Below are 13,194 nucleotides of genomic sequence, written 5' to 3'. Positions count from 1 at the left end.
CGCCAGACCATTCACGGTAGCTGCACGCAACAACCAATTGGGGGTATGGAGGAGTTTTAAACAGGAGTGTGACACAAAACACGGCTTCTAGGATGCATATGCGTGGGTCTCCAATGCTCCACTTTAACGCGGATATTTGTCTATATAATCTTTTGGGTATCTTAATAATAATAAACATATAAAAAGAGGTAAAGTATATTTTTCTAAGGGCTTGTCTGGATGTTCATTTATCCACCGAGAAATTTGTGTGTTGTAGTGATTTGGTGCCGAATTCAGTTTAAATTTCACACTAAACCACTCTAATATATATGGATTAGGGTTGATATATGGGCATCCAAATCCAAATAAGGCCCAAATTTCACAGTGGTCAGACTTTCAAACCTTGAACTATGAAACCAGATAGCGGACTCACTCCAGCCATCGGAAACCAGATAAATCTAGTCCTTTGATTGATGGGTTACAAAGGTCTTTTTTTTTCTATTTTCTATAAGAATAATAAAAAAAACCTGATTTGATCTCTAAATGTTTATAATTAATTTATTTTACATAAAAAGGTATAAAAGTAGTACCAGTTTTCTTTAGAGTAGGTTTTTAACGAAATATTTTGCATGTCTATGTGCAAAAAAAGCATTATGAACACGAGTAAAACCAATTCTAAATAATTAATTTTATTGAAAAGTGTACTTTAGGACCAACTTTATATTCTGCAAGTAGTTCTTTTTCGTCCTGGCTTGATGATTGACTAACCAAAGCTAAAGGATTTGGAGTTGGAATAATCTTTTTTTCTCATTCATGGCATCATCTCTCAGTATCTGTGTCTCTCACTCTTGTTCGCTGGTCTGAAAAGTCGTGGATAAAAATATTGTTAGCTGATTTATCGTGGGAGAAAAATACTGTTGGTTGGCAGAAAAAGTACGACTGATAAGACAAGCGAACGGACTAGTGCTGAATTAGATATACTGTTATGTGATCCGAACTCACGGTCATGATGAATTCCCGCTAATAGTGACACAAACTCATACAAAATAGAATAGCGTACATCTAACCACGAGAATATATGAGGGCATACTTATATAAGATATAGATGGACTTGGATACGTGATCGGAGGAGAGGGGTAGGCTAGGTGGAGCACCAAGCGGCAGACATGGCACGGTATATATATACAGATGGAGGAGGAGACAGGAGAGGAGGAGTTGTGGCGCGTTGTAACTTGTACCCTATACACGAGTAGGGTAGGATCTGTAGACAGTACTAGTTTGCATCGGCCGCGGCCGTAGTCTTCAAGTTGACGCAACCGCCCACGCGCGCGACCCGGCAGTTTGCCTCCATTGCCGTCGTCTCTCTCTTTCGTTCTGACCAGCACCTAGCTAGCGAGCCATGGCGAGTAGTCGCCTCCTCCTCCTCTTTGCCGTGCAGCTCCTTGTGCTGGTCGCCGTAGTGTCCGGCACACGATGGCAGGACTTCCTCCGCCTGTCGTCGGAGTCGGCGTCGGATGACGACGACGCCGCGGCGGTAGGGACCAGGTGGGCCGTCCTCATCGCCGGCTCCAATGGCTACTACAACTACCGGCATCAGGTAAAATTACTATCGATTACTGCATCAATGGATGACGACATGGCGTGTTTAATTTGGTGCTTCTTATTCTTGTTGCATTGCCCACGGCCTGTCTTGATTGGATTCATCCCTACGTTGCTCGAGTATTTATTTGGCCTTTTATTTCTTTCTAAACAAAGAACGATGATCATGGCCTGCTTTGCAAATTGTGATATTTACAAACAAGAAGAATCGATCAGTAACTGGGCTTGAATTTGGTGCGAGTTCAAGGATTGATTCGATCTGTTGTTATTATGCGCACTCAAAGTATCATATACTACTTGTACCAAACAATACTACTCAATTCCGGCTATTGTTCGCAATCAAATCAAGTCAATTTTTGTGCTTCGCGGCTGGCAACTGAATCTGGTTGGCACATCTTGTCAGCTTTCTTCTTCTTTTTTCTTTTTTTTTTTTTGCCTTCTACTATTCCCAATCCCCAATTGCTATCCATCAGGGTTGCATTGTCCAAGAATCAATCGATTAAATTACAGTAGTGTAGTAATAGTAACTAATAATCACTCATATAATAAGTATAGTAGAGTAGTAATCATGTCATTAGTAATTTCTTTTGTTTAATTAATCTCCGTCCATTACATCAGCATTATGCATAATCACCCCCCCGTGTGCGTGGTCATCAGCTAGCTCTGCTCTGCATGTGGCGATAGATGCATGTGTGTTGGCCATCTCGATCGACTGGAGCTGATCCCTGCTGCATCGATCCATGGACAGGCTGACGTGTGCCACGCGTACCAGATCATGAAGAAGGGCGGGCTCAAGGACGAGAACATCATCGTCTTGATGTACGACGACATCGCCGACAGCCCCGACAACCCGAGGCCCGGCGTCATCATCAACCGCCCAGACGGCGGCGACGTGTACGCGGGGGTCCCCAAGGACTACACGGGCGAGGACGTGAACGTCAACAACTTCCTCGCCGTCCTGCTCGGCAACAAGTCCGCCGCCACCGGCAAGGTGGTCGCCAGCGGGCCGGACGACCACGTCTTCGTCTACTACAGCGACCACGGCGGGCCCGGGGTGCTCGGCATGCCGTCGGACGACTACCTGTACGCCAAGGACCTGGTGGACGCTCTCGAGAGGAAGCACGCCGCGGGGGGGTACCGGAGCCTGGTGTTCTACCTGGAGGCGTGCGAGTCCGGGAGCATCTTCCAGGGCCTCCTGCCGGAGAACATCTCCGTGTACGCCACCACGGCGGCGAACGCGGAGGAGAGCAGCTGGGGCACCTACTGCCCCGGCGACGACCCGGCGGCCCCGCCGCCCGAGTTCGACACCTGCCTGGGCGACCTCTACAGCGTCGCCTGGATGGAGGACAGCGACGCGCACAACCGCCGCGCCGAGTCGCTGAGGCAGCAGTACCAGGCGGTCAAGGACCGGACGTCGGCCAACGGCACCTACAGCCTCGGCTCCCACGTCATGGAGTACGGCGACGTCAAGGGACTCGCCGCGCAGAGCCTCTACACCTTCATGGGCACCGACCCCGCCAACGACGACGGCTCGCTGCTGCGGCTGCGGCGATCCTCGGGCGGCGCGGCAGTGAACCAGCGCGACGCCGACCTGGTCTACTTCTGGCAGAGGTACCGCAAGGCGGCGGAGGGCACGCCCGAGAAAGCGGAGGCCCGAAGGCGGCTGCTGCAGGTCATGTCTCGCCGGTCCCGCGTGGACAGCACCATGGAGCTCATCGGCGGCCTCCTCTTCGGCTCGAAGGAGGGGCCCAAGGTGCTCGGCGCCGTGCGGCCGGCGGGGCAGCCCCTTGCCGACGACTGGGACTGCCTCAAGTCCGTGGTGCGCGCGTACGAGCGCCACTGCGGGCCGCTCGCGCAGTACGGGATGAAGCACATGCGGTCCTTGGCCAACATCTGCAACGCCGGCGTCGGGGAGGACGCCATGGCCAAGGTGGCGTCCCAGGCCTGCGCCGCCGTCGCCCCTTCCCACTGACCGGCCCACACGCCGTGGCCTCCGCGGCCCCTACCTTTTTCTTCATTCACACCGTCTCGTGCGTGCGTGTGTGTATATATATATATATATATATATATATATATATATATATACGTTTGTTATCGACCTGCACCGAAGAACTCTTGTGGATATACAGTACTTTGTTGCTACACACACTTCTTGTGCTATCACTGTAAATTACATGTTACGACCACTAAAGAAGGCTCGACTGTTGAAAGATTTCAGACAAGCGCAATGTTTTCCAGCCTAAACTTGACTAGTCCTTGACTGGCCTGCGTATTTCCTTTGCCCAACTACTGTGGTGTACAATTTTTTTTTCTCTCTCTCTGTGGTCATATCATGACCTTCCTTGTGTCTCCAAAATCACATCACAAGGATAGACCAAAACGCATCTGCGTCATCATCCGTCAACATATGGCAGCAGCAGAGTACTCAACCTACGAATTCGTCACGTCAATCAACGAATAAAACACTCCACGAGACCAGAGATGGCACAGGTATGAACATCATCAGCAATGTACAATAGACATTGCACATCAGCATATATAAATTAACACACAGGTTTGAATTTCTTAGCATACCTGCAACACAACCTTTGCAGGTCAAGACAAACCCCAGTTTTTCCTTAACACAGAAGTAGAAAATTCCTTCAAGGTTACAAATTCCAGTTCCTGTATACAGCACCATGACCAACATAGCTACAGATGTATTACAAGGCCATCATTCTGACAGACACCTGAATCACCACATATTTACACTGAACAAAACAGCAGGTCAGCCAATTTACGGCAATCATATATAACAGCTATTATCGGTCAAAAATAATACAGTAGCTAAGTACTAGTTGTCTAGGCTCTCAGCTGCTCTCAGCTAAACAAGTATAGTAACTCTACGGGTCAAGAACATACAGCATGCGGTTGCGAGTCAGGGGTCGTTTTGTTTCCTCTCCATCTGTATTGACTGGAAAATCCGCGCTGCTGACTCCGAAGCAGTGCGCGCAGTGTGGGGAACAACCCTAATGACTCTGCTCGGATTCTCCCTGCTCCCAGAGGAGGCTTGAGCTTGAGCTTGAGCTTGCCTGTTTCCAACTGAAGATGCTGGAAAGGGTGGCGCAGGACCCCTCCCTTCACCTTGCTGCCTGTCAAACGGACTGCTAGCGCTACTGCCTTGCAGCTCGCTGTCCCTTGATGCATGGACTCTCCAAACGCCAGCTGATACCGCTTCACTCCTCAAGTGAGACGCGTTACACGAGTTCCGTGTATGCTGCTCTATGTGCCCATTACGCTGTGACGCTGCAACATGGCTCACTTGCTCAACTGCAGAGGCTGACACTGCAGGGTTCATCACCGGCATGCTAAACGGTGGGAAGTACATCGGTGGCATGGGTGGAGGACCAGGAACACCCATGTGCTGTGGCTGATGAGGCATAGCAACGCCATATGCCGAATTCATGAAATCCCCAGCTGTGGATGGGAGGCTTACAGGACCACAGCTGGCAAAAAACGGGGGCGCCATGAAACTCCCCGCCGGAGGGCAGTGCCCACTATAAGGTTTGTAGACAAGTCCTTCAGACGGGGACATAACAGGTACCAACCACTGACTCGGAGGTGGAGGAATGCACCAGCTGTTCTGTTTGTTGTCAGAAGGGGTAGGCATCGAGGGAGGATTACTGCTAACAGCACCATTTATTGCAGCTTGATTGTTATGTTGGACTCCAGCTGCATCATCTTGAGATGGTGAAGGCTGGTTCGCTTCAGTGTTCTCTTTTGAGTGCTCTAGCTGCTGCTGCTGTGTTGGTTGCACCTCATCATTGTTTTTAGCCGATTGAAGCTGTTTTTCCACATCTCCAGCCAGCTTTTTCTTACTTGCTGCCAAGGATTTGCCAAGGCAAGGATCCCCCTCAATAAGTAGATGTGGAGATGCAGCAATCAGCTTCTGCACCTGCTTGCAAGTCAACATAAACAATGGTTAAATCAAATTTCAAATTAAAACACCCGTAAGTTAACCTGCCCATAAGCATGAGCCTGAAGAAGTTATTTATTTGCCGCAGACTCACTTTGATCAACCTATGCAGCTCGAATACTTGAACAGCAAAAACCCTCTGCTGACTGTATGGTTAAAGAAAAGCGAGTGTAAACAACAAGAAAAGGAAATTTGTAAAGGGAGTTAATATTCCAAACACATTTCCGACAAAGAGGACGAAATACATTCAATATATGCCACCACGCAAAGTACACCAATTGGCATCATCCTTTTCTTTTCTACCTCTGTTATGCTCCTAGTTCATAAATGCATGTGTTGAGAGTGAATTTGAAATGAAACAGAAAATGAGGAGAGGGAGATATCTAATCTATACAGGTTCATTTGTGGTTAGCAAGAACAAAGCTTGAAAACAGTGATAAATTGTTTGATAGCAGCAGATGCAGAGTCTAGAGAGATATGATGGACATAAACTGTTTGGCCTAGTCAGCCAAACACAAACTGATACAGGGGTCACCAAGATGGTATGTGCTCACACAGGACATTCAATAATATGTAAAACAGCAACAACATGAACTAAAGTTTTGGATACTTACTTGACAATAGCTCTTCTGGCTTTCCAAAAATGCTTAGGACCAATAGCACCGACAACATCATCTGGAGAAATCTCCATTCCAGCTAGAAACTCCACTGAGGAATCAGACAAATCATCATTTTGTTCCACACCATGATGTGATCTTTTCCTCTTCTCACCTGTATCTCTTAAGCCATGTTTCAATATATCAGAATCACCATTCTGTTCCCTATCATCATATGGCTTAGACAAGAGCACTGATCCATTTTTTGGAGGGTTCTGGGTCTTAACAGCATCCTCATTCCTGGTCCTCATCTGATAACTCTCAGCTTCAGAATATTGCTTATCAGCAACATTATATTTTTTCAGCCTGTCCATGAATGGAGACACTTTTGGGTCTGGTCTCCCCGTCTTGTCTTTCAATATTTGAAACGATGGAGTTGTCTCTTCATCTTCCAAGTCTATCCTCACTTGTACTGGCTCTGTATCCTTAATACCTGAGCGCCCCTTTGATTTCACATCAGAAACATCTATTCCTTCCAAGTGTCTCTTGCCATTGCTAGAATATTTTGCAGGCACACTCTTACATGGACTTGTGGTAGGGAACAGAGTGAGCTTTTCTTGGCTGGAATGCGGAGGCACTCCAGAATATAAGACGGAGGGAACTGTAAAATCATCATCATTAGCCAATTTCTTCCCTGAAGAATTCTTATTGCCGTTCTCTCTCTGCCTTGAACTACACTCTGCGGTTGGTCCAGCAGCATTGGTATCCTTGCTCTTAAGATGTGTGGACTGCCTCCCAGATTCAGCTCTCGTACCATTGGCAGCCCGCCCATTGGAGTTGGCATTCATCTGATCTGATGAACGAACAGGTTCAGTTGAAGGCACACAAAATGATGGGAAGAGAGGTCTATCGCTGCCGCCAACCTAGAAGCAAAGTTTCAGTGAGCATGCCATAGTATGAATTGAGTTTAAATAAATCAAGCCATATGCGACAAGGACCCCCTCGATGCAAACATCATTAATCATCAATGAAAAGGTTAAAAAAAGGATTGGGGGGGAGCATAACACTGTTATAGGTAAGGTGTATCTTGTTCCTGTCAACATCTAGTCCTATATACCAAGGGCGTGCAAGCACACAGCAAGAAAGAAGGCCTTTAAAGAAAAAGCTGTGGACAAGAACTGGAGCATCCTCAATCCATTTCATGGTCCCCTTTCTATGAAGGGGAATCGAAAATAATAATTACTTTGTATTTATTGGTCCAGTGGTTTTATAAATTTATGTTTTACTCCCATCACATTCTGTAACTGCTGCTTACAGCCTGATCGAAGTATCGCACTATGGTCTATATGCCAAATCTTGACTTACTTGGCTAATAATTAAAAGAAAAAAGATTGGGTGCCTAGGCAGCTCTACAGCATAAGTAAATAAATTTTTGCACTAGCAATAAAGCGTGTAAAGGTGATGATACTATCAATAATTATCTGATAGAATAATAATTATCGTTTTCCACACACATAGTGAACACTTAGCCCGAAAATTTTATTTGTGGGGGCGTGGAGCGGATGAAATTCTTCTATTGTTGTCAAACATATCATACCAAGCCTACTCTCTAGCTCTCACTCCTACCATAGCCTCAGTCGTAATAATAATGATGATGATGATGATGAAGAAGAATTAAACCAGCACGCGGTACGCAAACCCATGGAGCAAAATATCCAAGGAACCACCTCACCTGGCTGGCGGACGTGGCCGGGACGGGTCGTTGTGCGCGCCATGGGGGCGCCGGGGAAGGAGCGGGCGCGGAGGGCGGGGGCGGTGCGGCAGCGGCGGCGCTGTAGCGGTGGGATGGGACGCTGAACTGCTCGTAGAGCGCCATCTTGTTCCTGGGTGGCGCGCGGGGTCCGCCCTTGAGGGTGTCGTTGACGTGGAGGCGGGGGAAGAGAGGGCCCATGACCTTGTCGGGCGCGGCGTCGTCCTTGGCGCCTCCCCGCCTCATGGCGCTCCTCCGTGGGGGTGAGGGGTGGGGGGGGGGGGTGGTCTAGTAGCAGCGGAGGTGGAGGTGGAGGTGGAGCAGCAGCGCGGGAGCAGGAGCGAGAGCTGGCATGGGCATGGCCAAGTTTAGGCGAGGACGATGGTCTTGTGCGTCCCCTGAGGAGAAGATCCACCACCAATCCAATTCCAATCCAATCCAATCCAATCCCGTCCCTGAGGAAGAGGTCTGCGGAGTGGAATCGGCGTGGTTTGCGGTGGGAAATCCGACCGATCTCCGCGCGAATAGCGGGGGAGCAGAGAGCGGTCAGAGAGACAGGAGGGAGGGGGGGCTGGAACCGGAGGGGACCGGCGAAAGGCGGAGAAATATCTGAGCGAGCGAGCACAGACCCGCGCAGCTGCCGCGGCGACTCAAAGGGGAAGGGGAAAGGAGGCGGACGACTCGGAGACGACGGCGGCGGTGGTGAGGGGAGGGGGAGGGGGAGGAGGAGGAGGAGGACGTGCGGTGCGGTGCGGTTTGCCCTTTGGGAGATTTTTGGGGGCACTTTTTGCTGCTGCTGCAACAAAATTGTTGCGTCGTGTGTGGTGTGGATGTGAAGGTGCGGTTGCCACATGGGATCCTCATCCACTCTGAAAGCGAGACACCGCGGATTTCTTCTCTACAGTACTACGGGCGGCTCCGTCTCCCCCGCCGTGCACCCCAGATTCTCACCTACGGTCCCATTCACACAGGGGTTTAAATTCAAACACCAGGAGTAAATGCACAGTAATCTCTTTCTGAATGAATTCGCACGACGAGCAAAAATGATATTGGCCGGTTCCTGGACACGGGAAAGAACAAGCCTTAGAGCAACTTGCTAGTGTACATCGGCACCATTTAAGTAGTACTGTATATCTGAATTACGGTTCATTACACTAAAAAAAGGCTTTAGAGCAATTTTGCTAGCAAGCGGAATTTTATAACATGTGTAGAATGAAATAGAGCAGTTCATGATGCACAAAAAGAAAGACTTTAGAACAAATTTGCTAGTGGGCAAAATTAGCACATGTCGAATGATATTGATCATTTCATAACACACAAAAAAAGGATTTAGAACAAATTTGCTAATAGATAGAATTTTACAGCACACATAAAATGGTAGCGAGCGATTTATGGCATAAAAGAAATGGCTTAGAGAAAAATTGCTAACAGTCACTGATATGATTAAATTATTATTTTTTTTGACTAAGACATGAAAGGATCTAACCTTTCTCACTCTTCTATGTCCTGGAAATGTTATTGTAATAAAGGCAAATTATGTGATTTCTTCTGTATTCACCAATAACTCGGTATCATTTTGCATTTTCTGTAGTAAATTTACATTGGCTTTTACTAAACATGGATGTTACCTAAGCCTAAAAACAAGACCAAAATTCAATCAGGTTTCATAATGTTTTTCTCTGGCTATTCTTCTCCTTTAAGGGCATGTCAAGTTCCTAGCCCAAATTCGACATGCACGCTATGGCGTCGTGCACACTTGTGGCGCCAAAAAACATCCTCGACAACTATGGCAAATTTTGATGTTGTAGATCAATGTAAAAAGTTATGACATGCCTAACTTTATTTGCAACCCAAACAATGTCGACTGATGTGGTATCCTTAACTTTGTTGCGGTGTGGCGTGAAGGAGAACCAAACATGCTCTAAGTACTCCGAGCGTGGAAGGATTGGCAATGGAGACAAAGTTAGCATGAGGAGTGACCATGTAGATGAAAGTTTACGAAAACAAAGAAACAAGACACAGGACGTCATAAGTAGCTATCGCGGGAAAAAAAAATGGATAGTGGTTTTATATCACTTCAAACTACTTAGGACTTGTGGTGCACGATTTAATAAGTTTAGAGGTCTAGAAATGAATCTTTAAAGCAAACGGAACTAAGTGGGATCCTTTGGCAAATCAAGAGGCCACTCGTGCAATTAACTATTAATATTGTGGTGTTCATTAACAAAACACGAGAGAGTTTTGATGGGTTATTCTATTATCTAATATAAGCGGAAACATGTAATTAACACAGAACAAGTTAACAAATCCTTGTGGGTACTAGAAAAGAATAATGCTGTTGTTGCTAGATGTGAACGGGGACATGTTGCATTTTACATAGTGTGATTAGTAATAAAATAAAATAAAAGGTTTCACTCGTTTTCAAGCTGGACCCGCATAGGACTTTTGATGAGCTTTCTCTCTACCAGTTCGTGGGTAAAAGGATAATATCGAAGGGCCTTGATAAGACCACGTCAGACGGAAGCATCTCCTGGCCCACCATTTGCTTTGGTTGGCAGTGGGGCCCACACGAGGTGTTGGAGCATTGAAGCCTCCATAGATTGGAACCAACAGGAGGAGGAATACGAATAGTGCATTGCTAATTTTTGTCCTTAATTTAAGTATGGCTTTGCAAAGGATATCACCTTGTATTTCTAAATTGCTGCAAGACGATAAGACCTCGTTTAGATGGAAAAAAATTGTATTTAACAAACATTGTCCAACCATGCTCAAAAGATTTGTCTCGTATTTATAGCTAAACTGTGTAATTATTTATTTATCTATATTTAATACTCTATGCATGCGTCCAAAGATTCGATGTAATGAGAATGTAATACCCGATTCTAAGGACAAAACCAGATATACACTATATATGAGTTTTAGAAGTCAATTCTCATATATAGCTACAAATAAGGGGTAATATCAAAAGACAATGCATAAATTATATAACGTACTTAGTATAAAAGAGATAACCTTAAGGAGCAAACAACGGAAGATAACTCCAAACTTCGGGTATTAACTTCACTCTACAGGATCCAACTGACTGGTTGATCACAAGCCTAACACATCTCCTGAAGTGTGGGGGAAATAGCAAGAGTGAGTCCATGTCGAACTCCACAAGTATAGCAGCTAAATTGTATAGCTCTCACAATCTCATAATCAATGTGACATAAATAATGTAAAGCATTAAATAATAAATAATGAGCATATTTAACACATAGGAATCATTATCGTCGCAGCAAGAATCCCCAAGGCCGCTCCTGACCGTGAGCTCGGCTAGTATACTAGTTTTTAACCCTCTGCAGAGGTTGCACATCTTTACCCATGAGTCATGATTTACCCTTTCGCCCGAGGTAGCTAGTCTCTTAACCCCCTTCCTAGGGAGGTCGGCAGGGATCACTATGAAGTCTTTCAAAGGTTCGTCTAACAAGTTAGGGCCGCTTGGTTTCATTAGTCAGTCCGTGTGATTCACCCGCAGGAATCCACGGTCTGCTATTCCCCAACTGCGCCACAACGGGTAACCGCTAACGAGCTAGAAAAGTTACTCATACTTAACTAAAGCCAGAGCCATTATAGCCCTCATGGTTGCACTGTTGTCCCGGTTATCACTTACAGATAAATCATCAAGTGGCTAAAGAGTCATTTTTATCATTTATTACTTAACATTAATCTAGTCACAGGATCATGGCCACAGCAATAAAATCCAAATGCTATACTTGCCTTAATCCAAATGCTCTTGCTTATCCTTTTGGTTCTGCTGGTCTCACTTGTTGCCAAAGCTTTGATCTTGATCACCGAAACTGCTCTCCGTCTAAACTCGATCATCGATCACACAAACAATCGAAGAAAACATACACGAAGCAAACAAGACTACAATTAGAACAATACACCAAACAATGGTAAAACAAATATAAAAGTTTATGAAAATATTCTACGCAGCGCTACGATCACCCAGACGTAAAGTTCACGAAAATCAGAGTTAAAACGTAGAAGATATGAATTTTCTAAGAGAAATAATTAATTAAATGCTACTGCAGAATTAAAAAGTCTCAAAACAGCAAACTAATACTTCTAACGTGTAGAGCTCGTGAATACGAATCTAACGAAATTTGAATGGACAAAAACGGAGTTAAAACAGAGAAGACATGGCCTAAACAAACTAGTGTATTTTCTTTGTATTTCTGGATTTATTTTTCTAAAGGAAAAACGGCAATAATACTCGTGTGATGTCATCAAGTGGTCATCGTGATATCATCAAAGCTAGCTAAGTAACGTACTCGGGCTGCTTTGCTAGCACTACTCGCTCGCTAGCGTTTGTGCGCGTGCGTGCTTACCGGCCGGGAGACGGGCGCAGGGTGCTGCCGGTTCAGCAAACTTGGGATGTTGCTGCCATAGACACGAGCTCAGCACCTTGCCGGAGCTCAGCAAAAATGACGTAGGAACCTCAGACATTGACATACGGAAAGAGAACAGAGGGAAAGAAAAGGAAACGATGGCCTCACCAGGGTTCCTCGATGGCTGAAGACAAGAGGCGACGCCGCATAACCCAACAGGTCGGTGAGATTCAAGAGCTGTTGCGCAAGCTAGCTAGGGCTTGGAACGACGACTCAGATGTAAAGAGACGATACACAGATGAGGCCTCGACTTCCATGGAGACGCTCGGTAACCTGCATCCTGTGGTCGACGTAGAAACAGCAGGATGCTATGGTGGCTTCAGTTGGCAGGCTATGGTTGACGGATAAACTTCAAACGGCAGCCACGATGGCAGCAGATGGAGCTGGGGCTTCGCGACGGCGCTGCGAGCTCGAGCAGAGGCGGCGGCGGCTTGTGCTAGGGTTAACACAGCGGTGGCACGTAGATGAAAAACATAGCACGGTTTGGGACCGGCCGAGTTTTATAGAGCCACGTGCACGAATCCAAGCCGTATCCTGCGAGATCAAGCGACGGTGCCAGGGGATGCCATCGGGCTATAGTCCTTGAGCTGCACGGGAGGTAAGCTGGACTCCGGCAGCAGGGCGCCTAGCTGGGCCAGCTACCTACGCTCAGGCCAAAAACAAGGGACCGGGAGAAAGGAGTGTGTTTTTCCTTTTTATTTTCTCTTTTCCTCTTTTTTTTCAAAGCCATTTGAAATCATTTAAAATTCAATTTGAATTCATTTTGAGTTCTTAGTCAAAACCACCCATCTCAAAAATAAAAATGCACCAGCATGAATGCACACACATGTTGCTAAACTTTAGGGTAAATTTTAATTTAATGAAAAAAAATATTATTTTACT

At 46.3% G+C, this 13,194-nt stretch overlaps 2 protein-coding genes across 2 annotated transcripts; one reads left to right on the top strand and one right to left on the bottom strand.

The window, feature by feature from the left end:
- LOC8066566 (vacuolar-processing enzyme) lies at window positions 1,108-3,795 on the top strand. Its single transcript, XM_002441590.2, has 2 exons — window positions 1,108-1,576; window positions 2,327-3,795. Exons 1-2 carry the CDS (start codon window positions 1,379-1,381, stop codon window positions 3,548-3,550), a joined length of 1,422 nt encoding a protein of 473 aa, XP_002441635.2. The 5' UTR covers window positions 1,108-1,378; the 3' UTR covers window positions 3,551-3,795.
- On the bottom strand, window positions 4,114-8,655 carry LOC8065332 (ELF3-like protein 2). The gene is made up of 4 exons (XM_002440334.2): window positions 7,862-8,655; window positions 6,148-7,052; window positions 5,628-5,679; window positions 4,114-5,512 (listed from the first exon to the last, which is right to left on the bottom strand). Exons 1-4 carry the CDS (start codon window positions 8,123-8,125, stop codon window positions 4,496-4,498), a joined length of 2,238 nt encoding a protein of 745 aa, XP_002440379.1. The 5' UTR covers window positions 8,126-8,655; the 3' UTR covers window positions 4,114-4,495.

The sequence above is a fragment of the Sorghum bicolor genome, chromosome 9, assembly GCF_000003195.3.
Source record: "Sorghum bicolor cultivar BTx623 chromosome 9, Sorghum_bicolor_NCBIv3, whole genome shotgun sequence".
In the NCBI taxonomy this organism is placed as follows: Eukaryota; Viridiplantae; Streptophyta; class Magnoliopsida; order Poales; family Poaceae; genus Sorghum; species Sorghum bicolor.
This window is presented reverse-complemented; position numbering and strand designations above follow the sequence as displayed.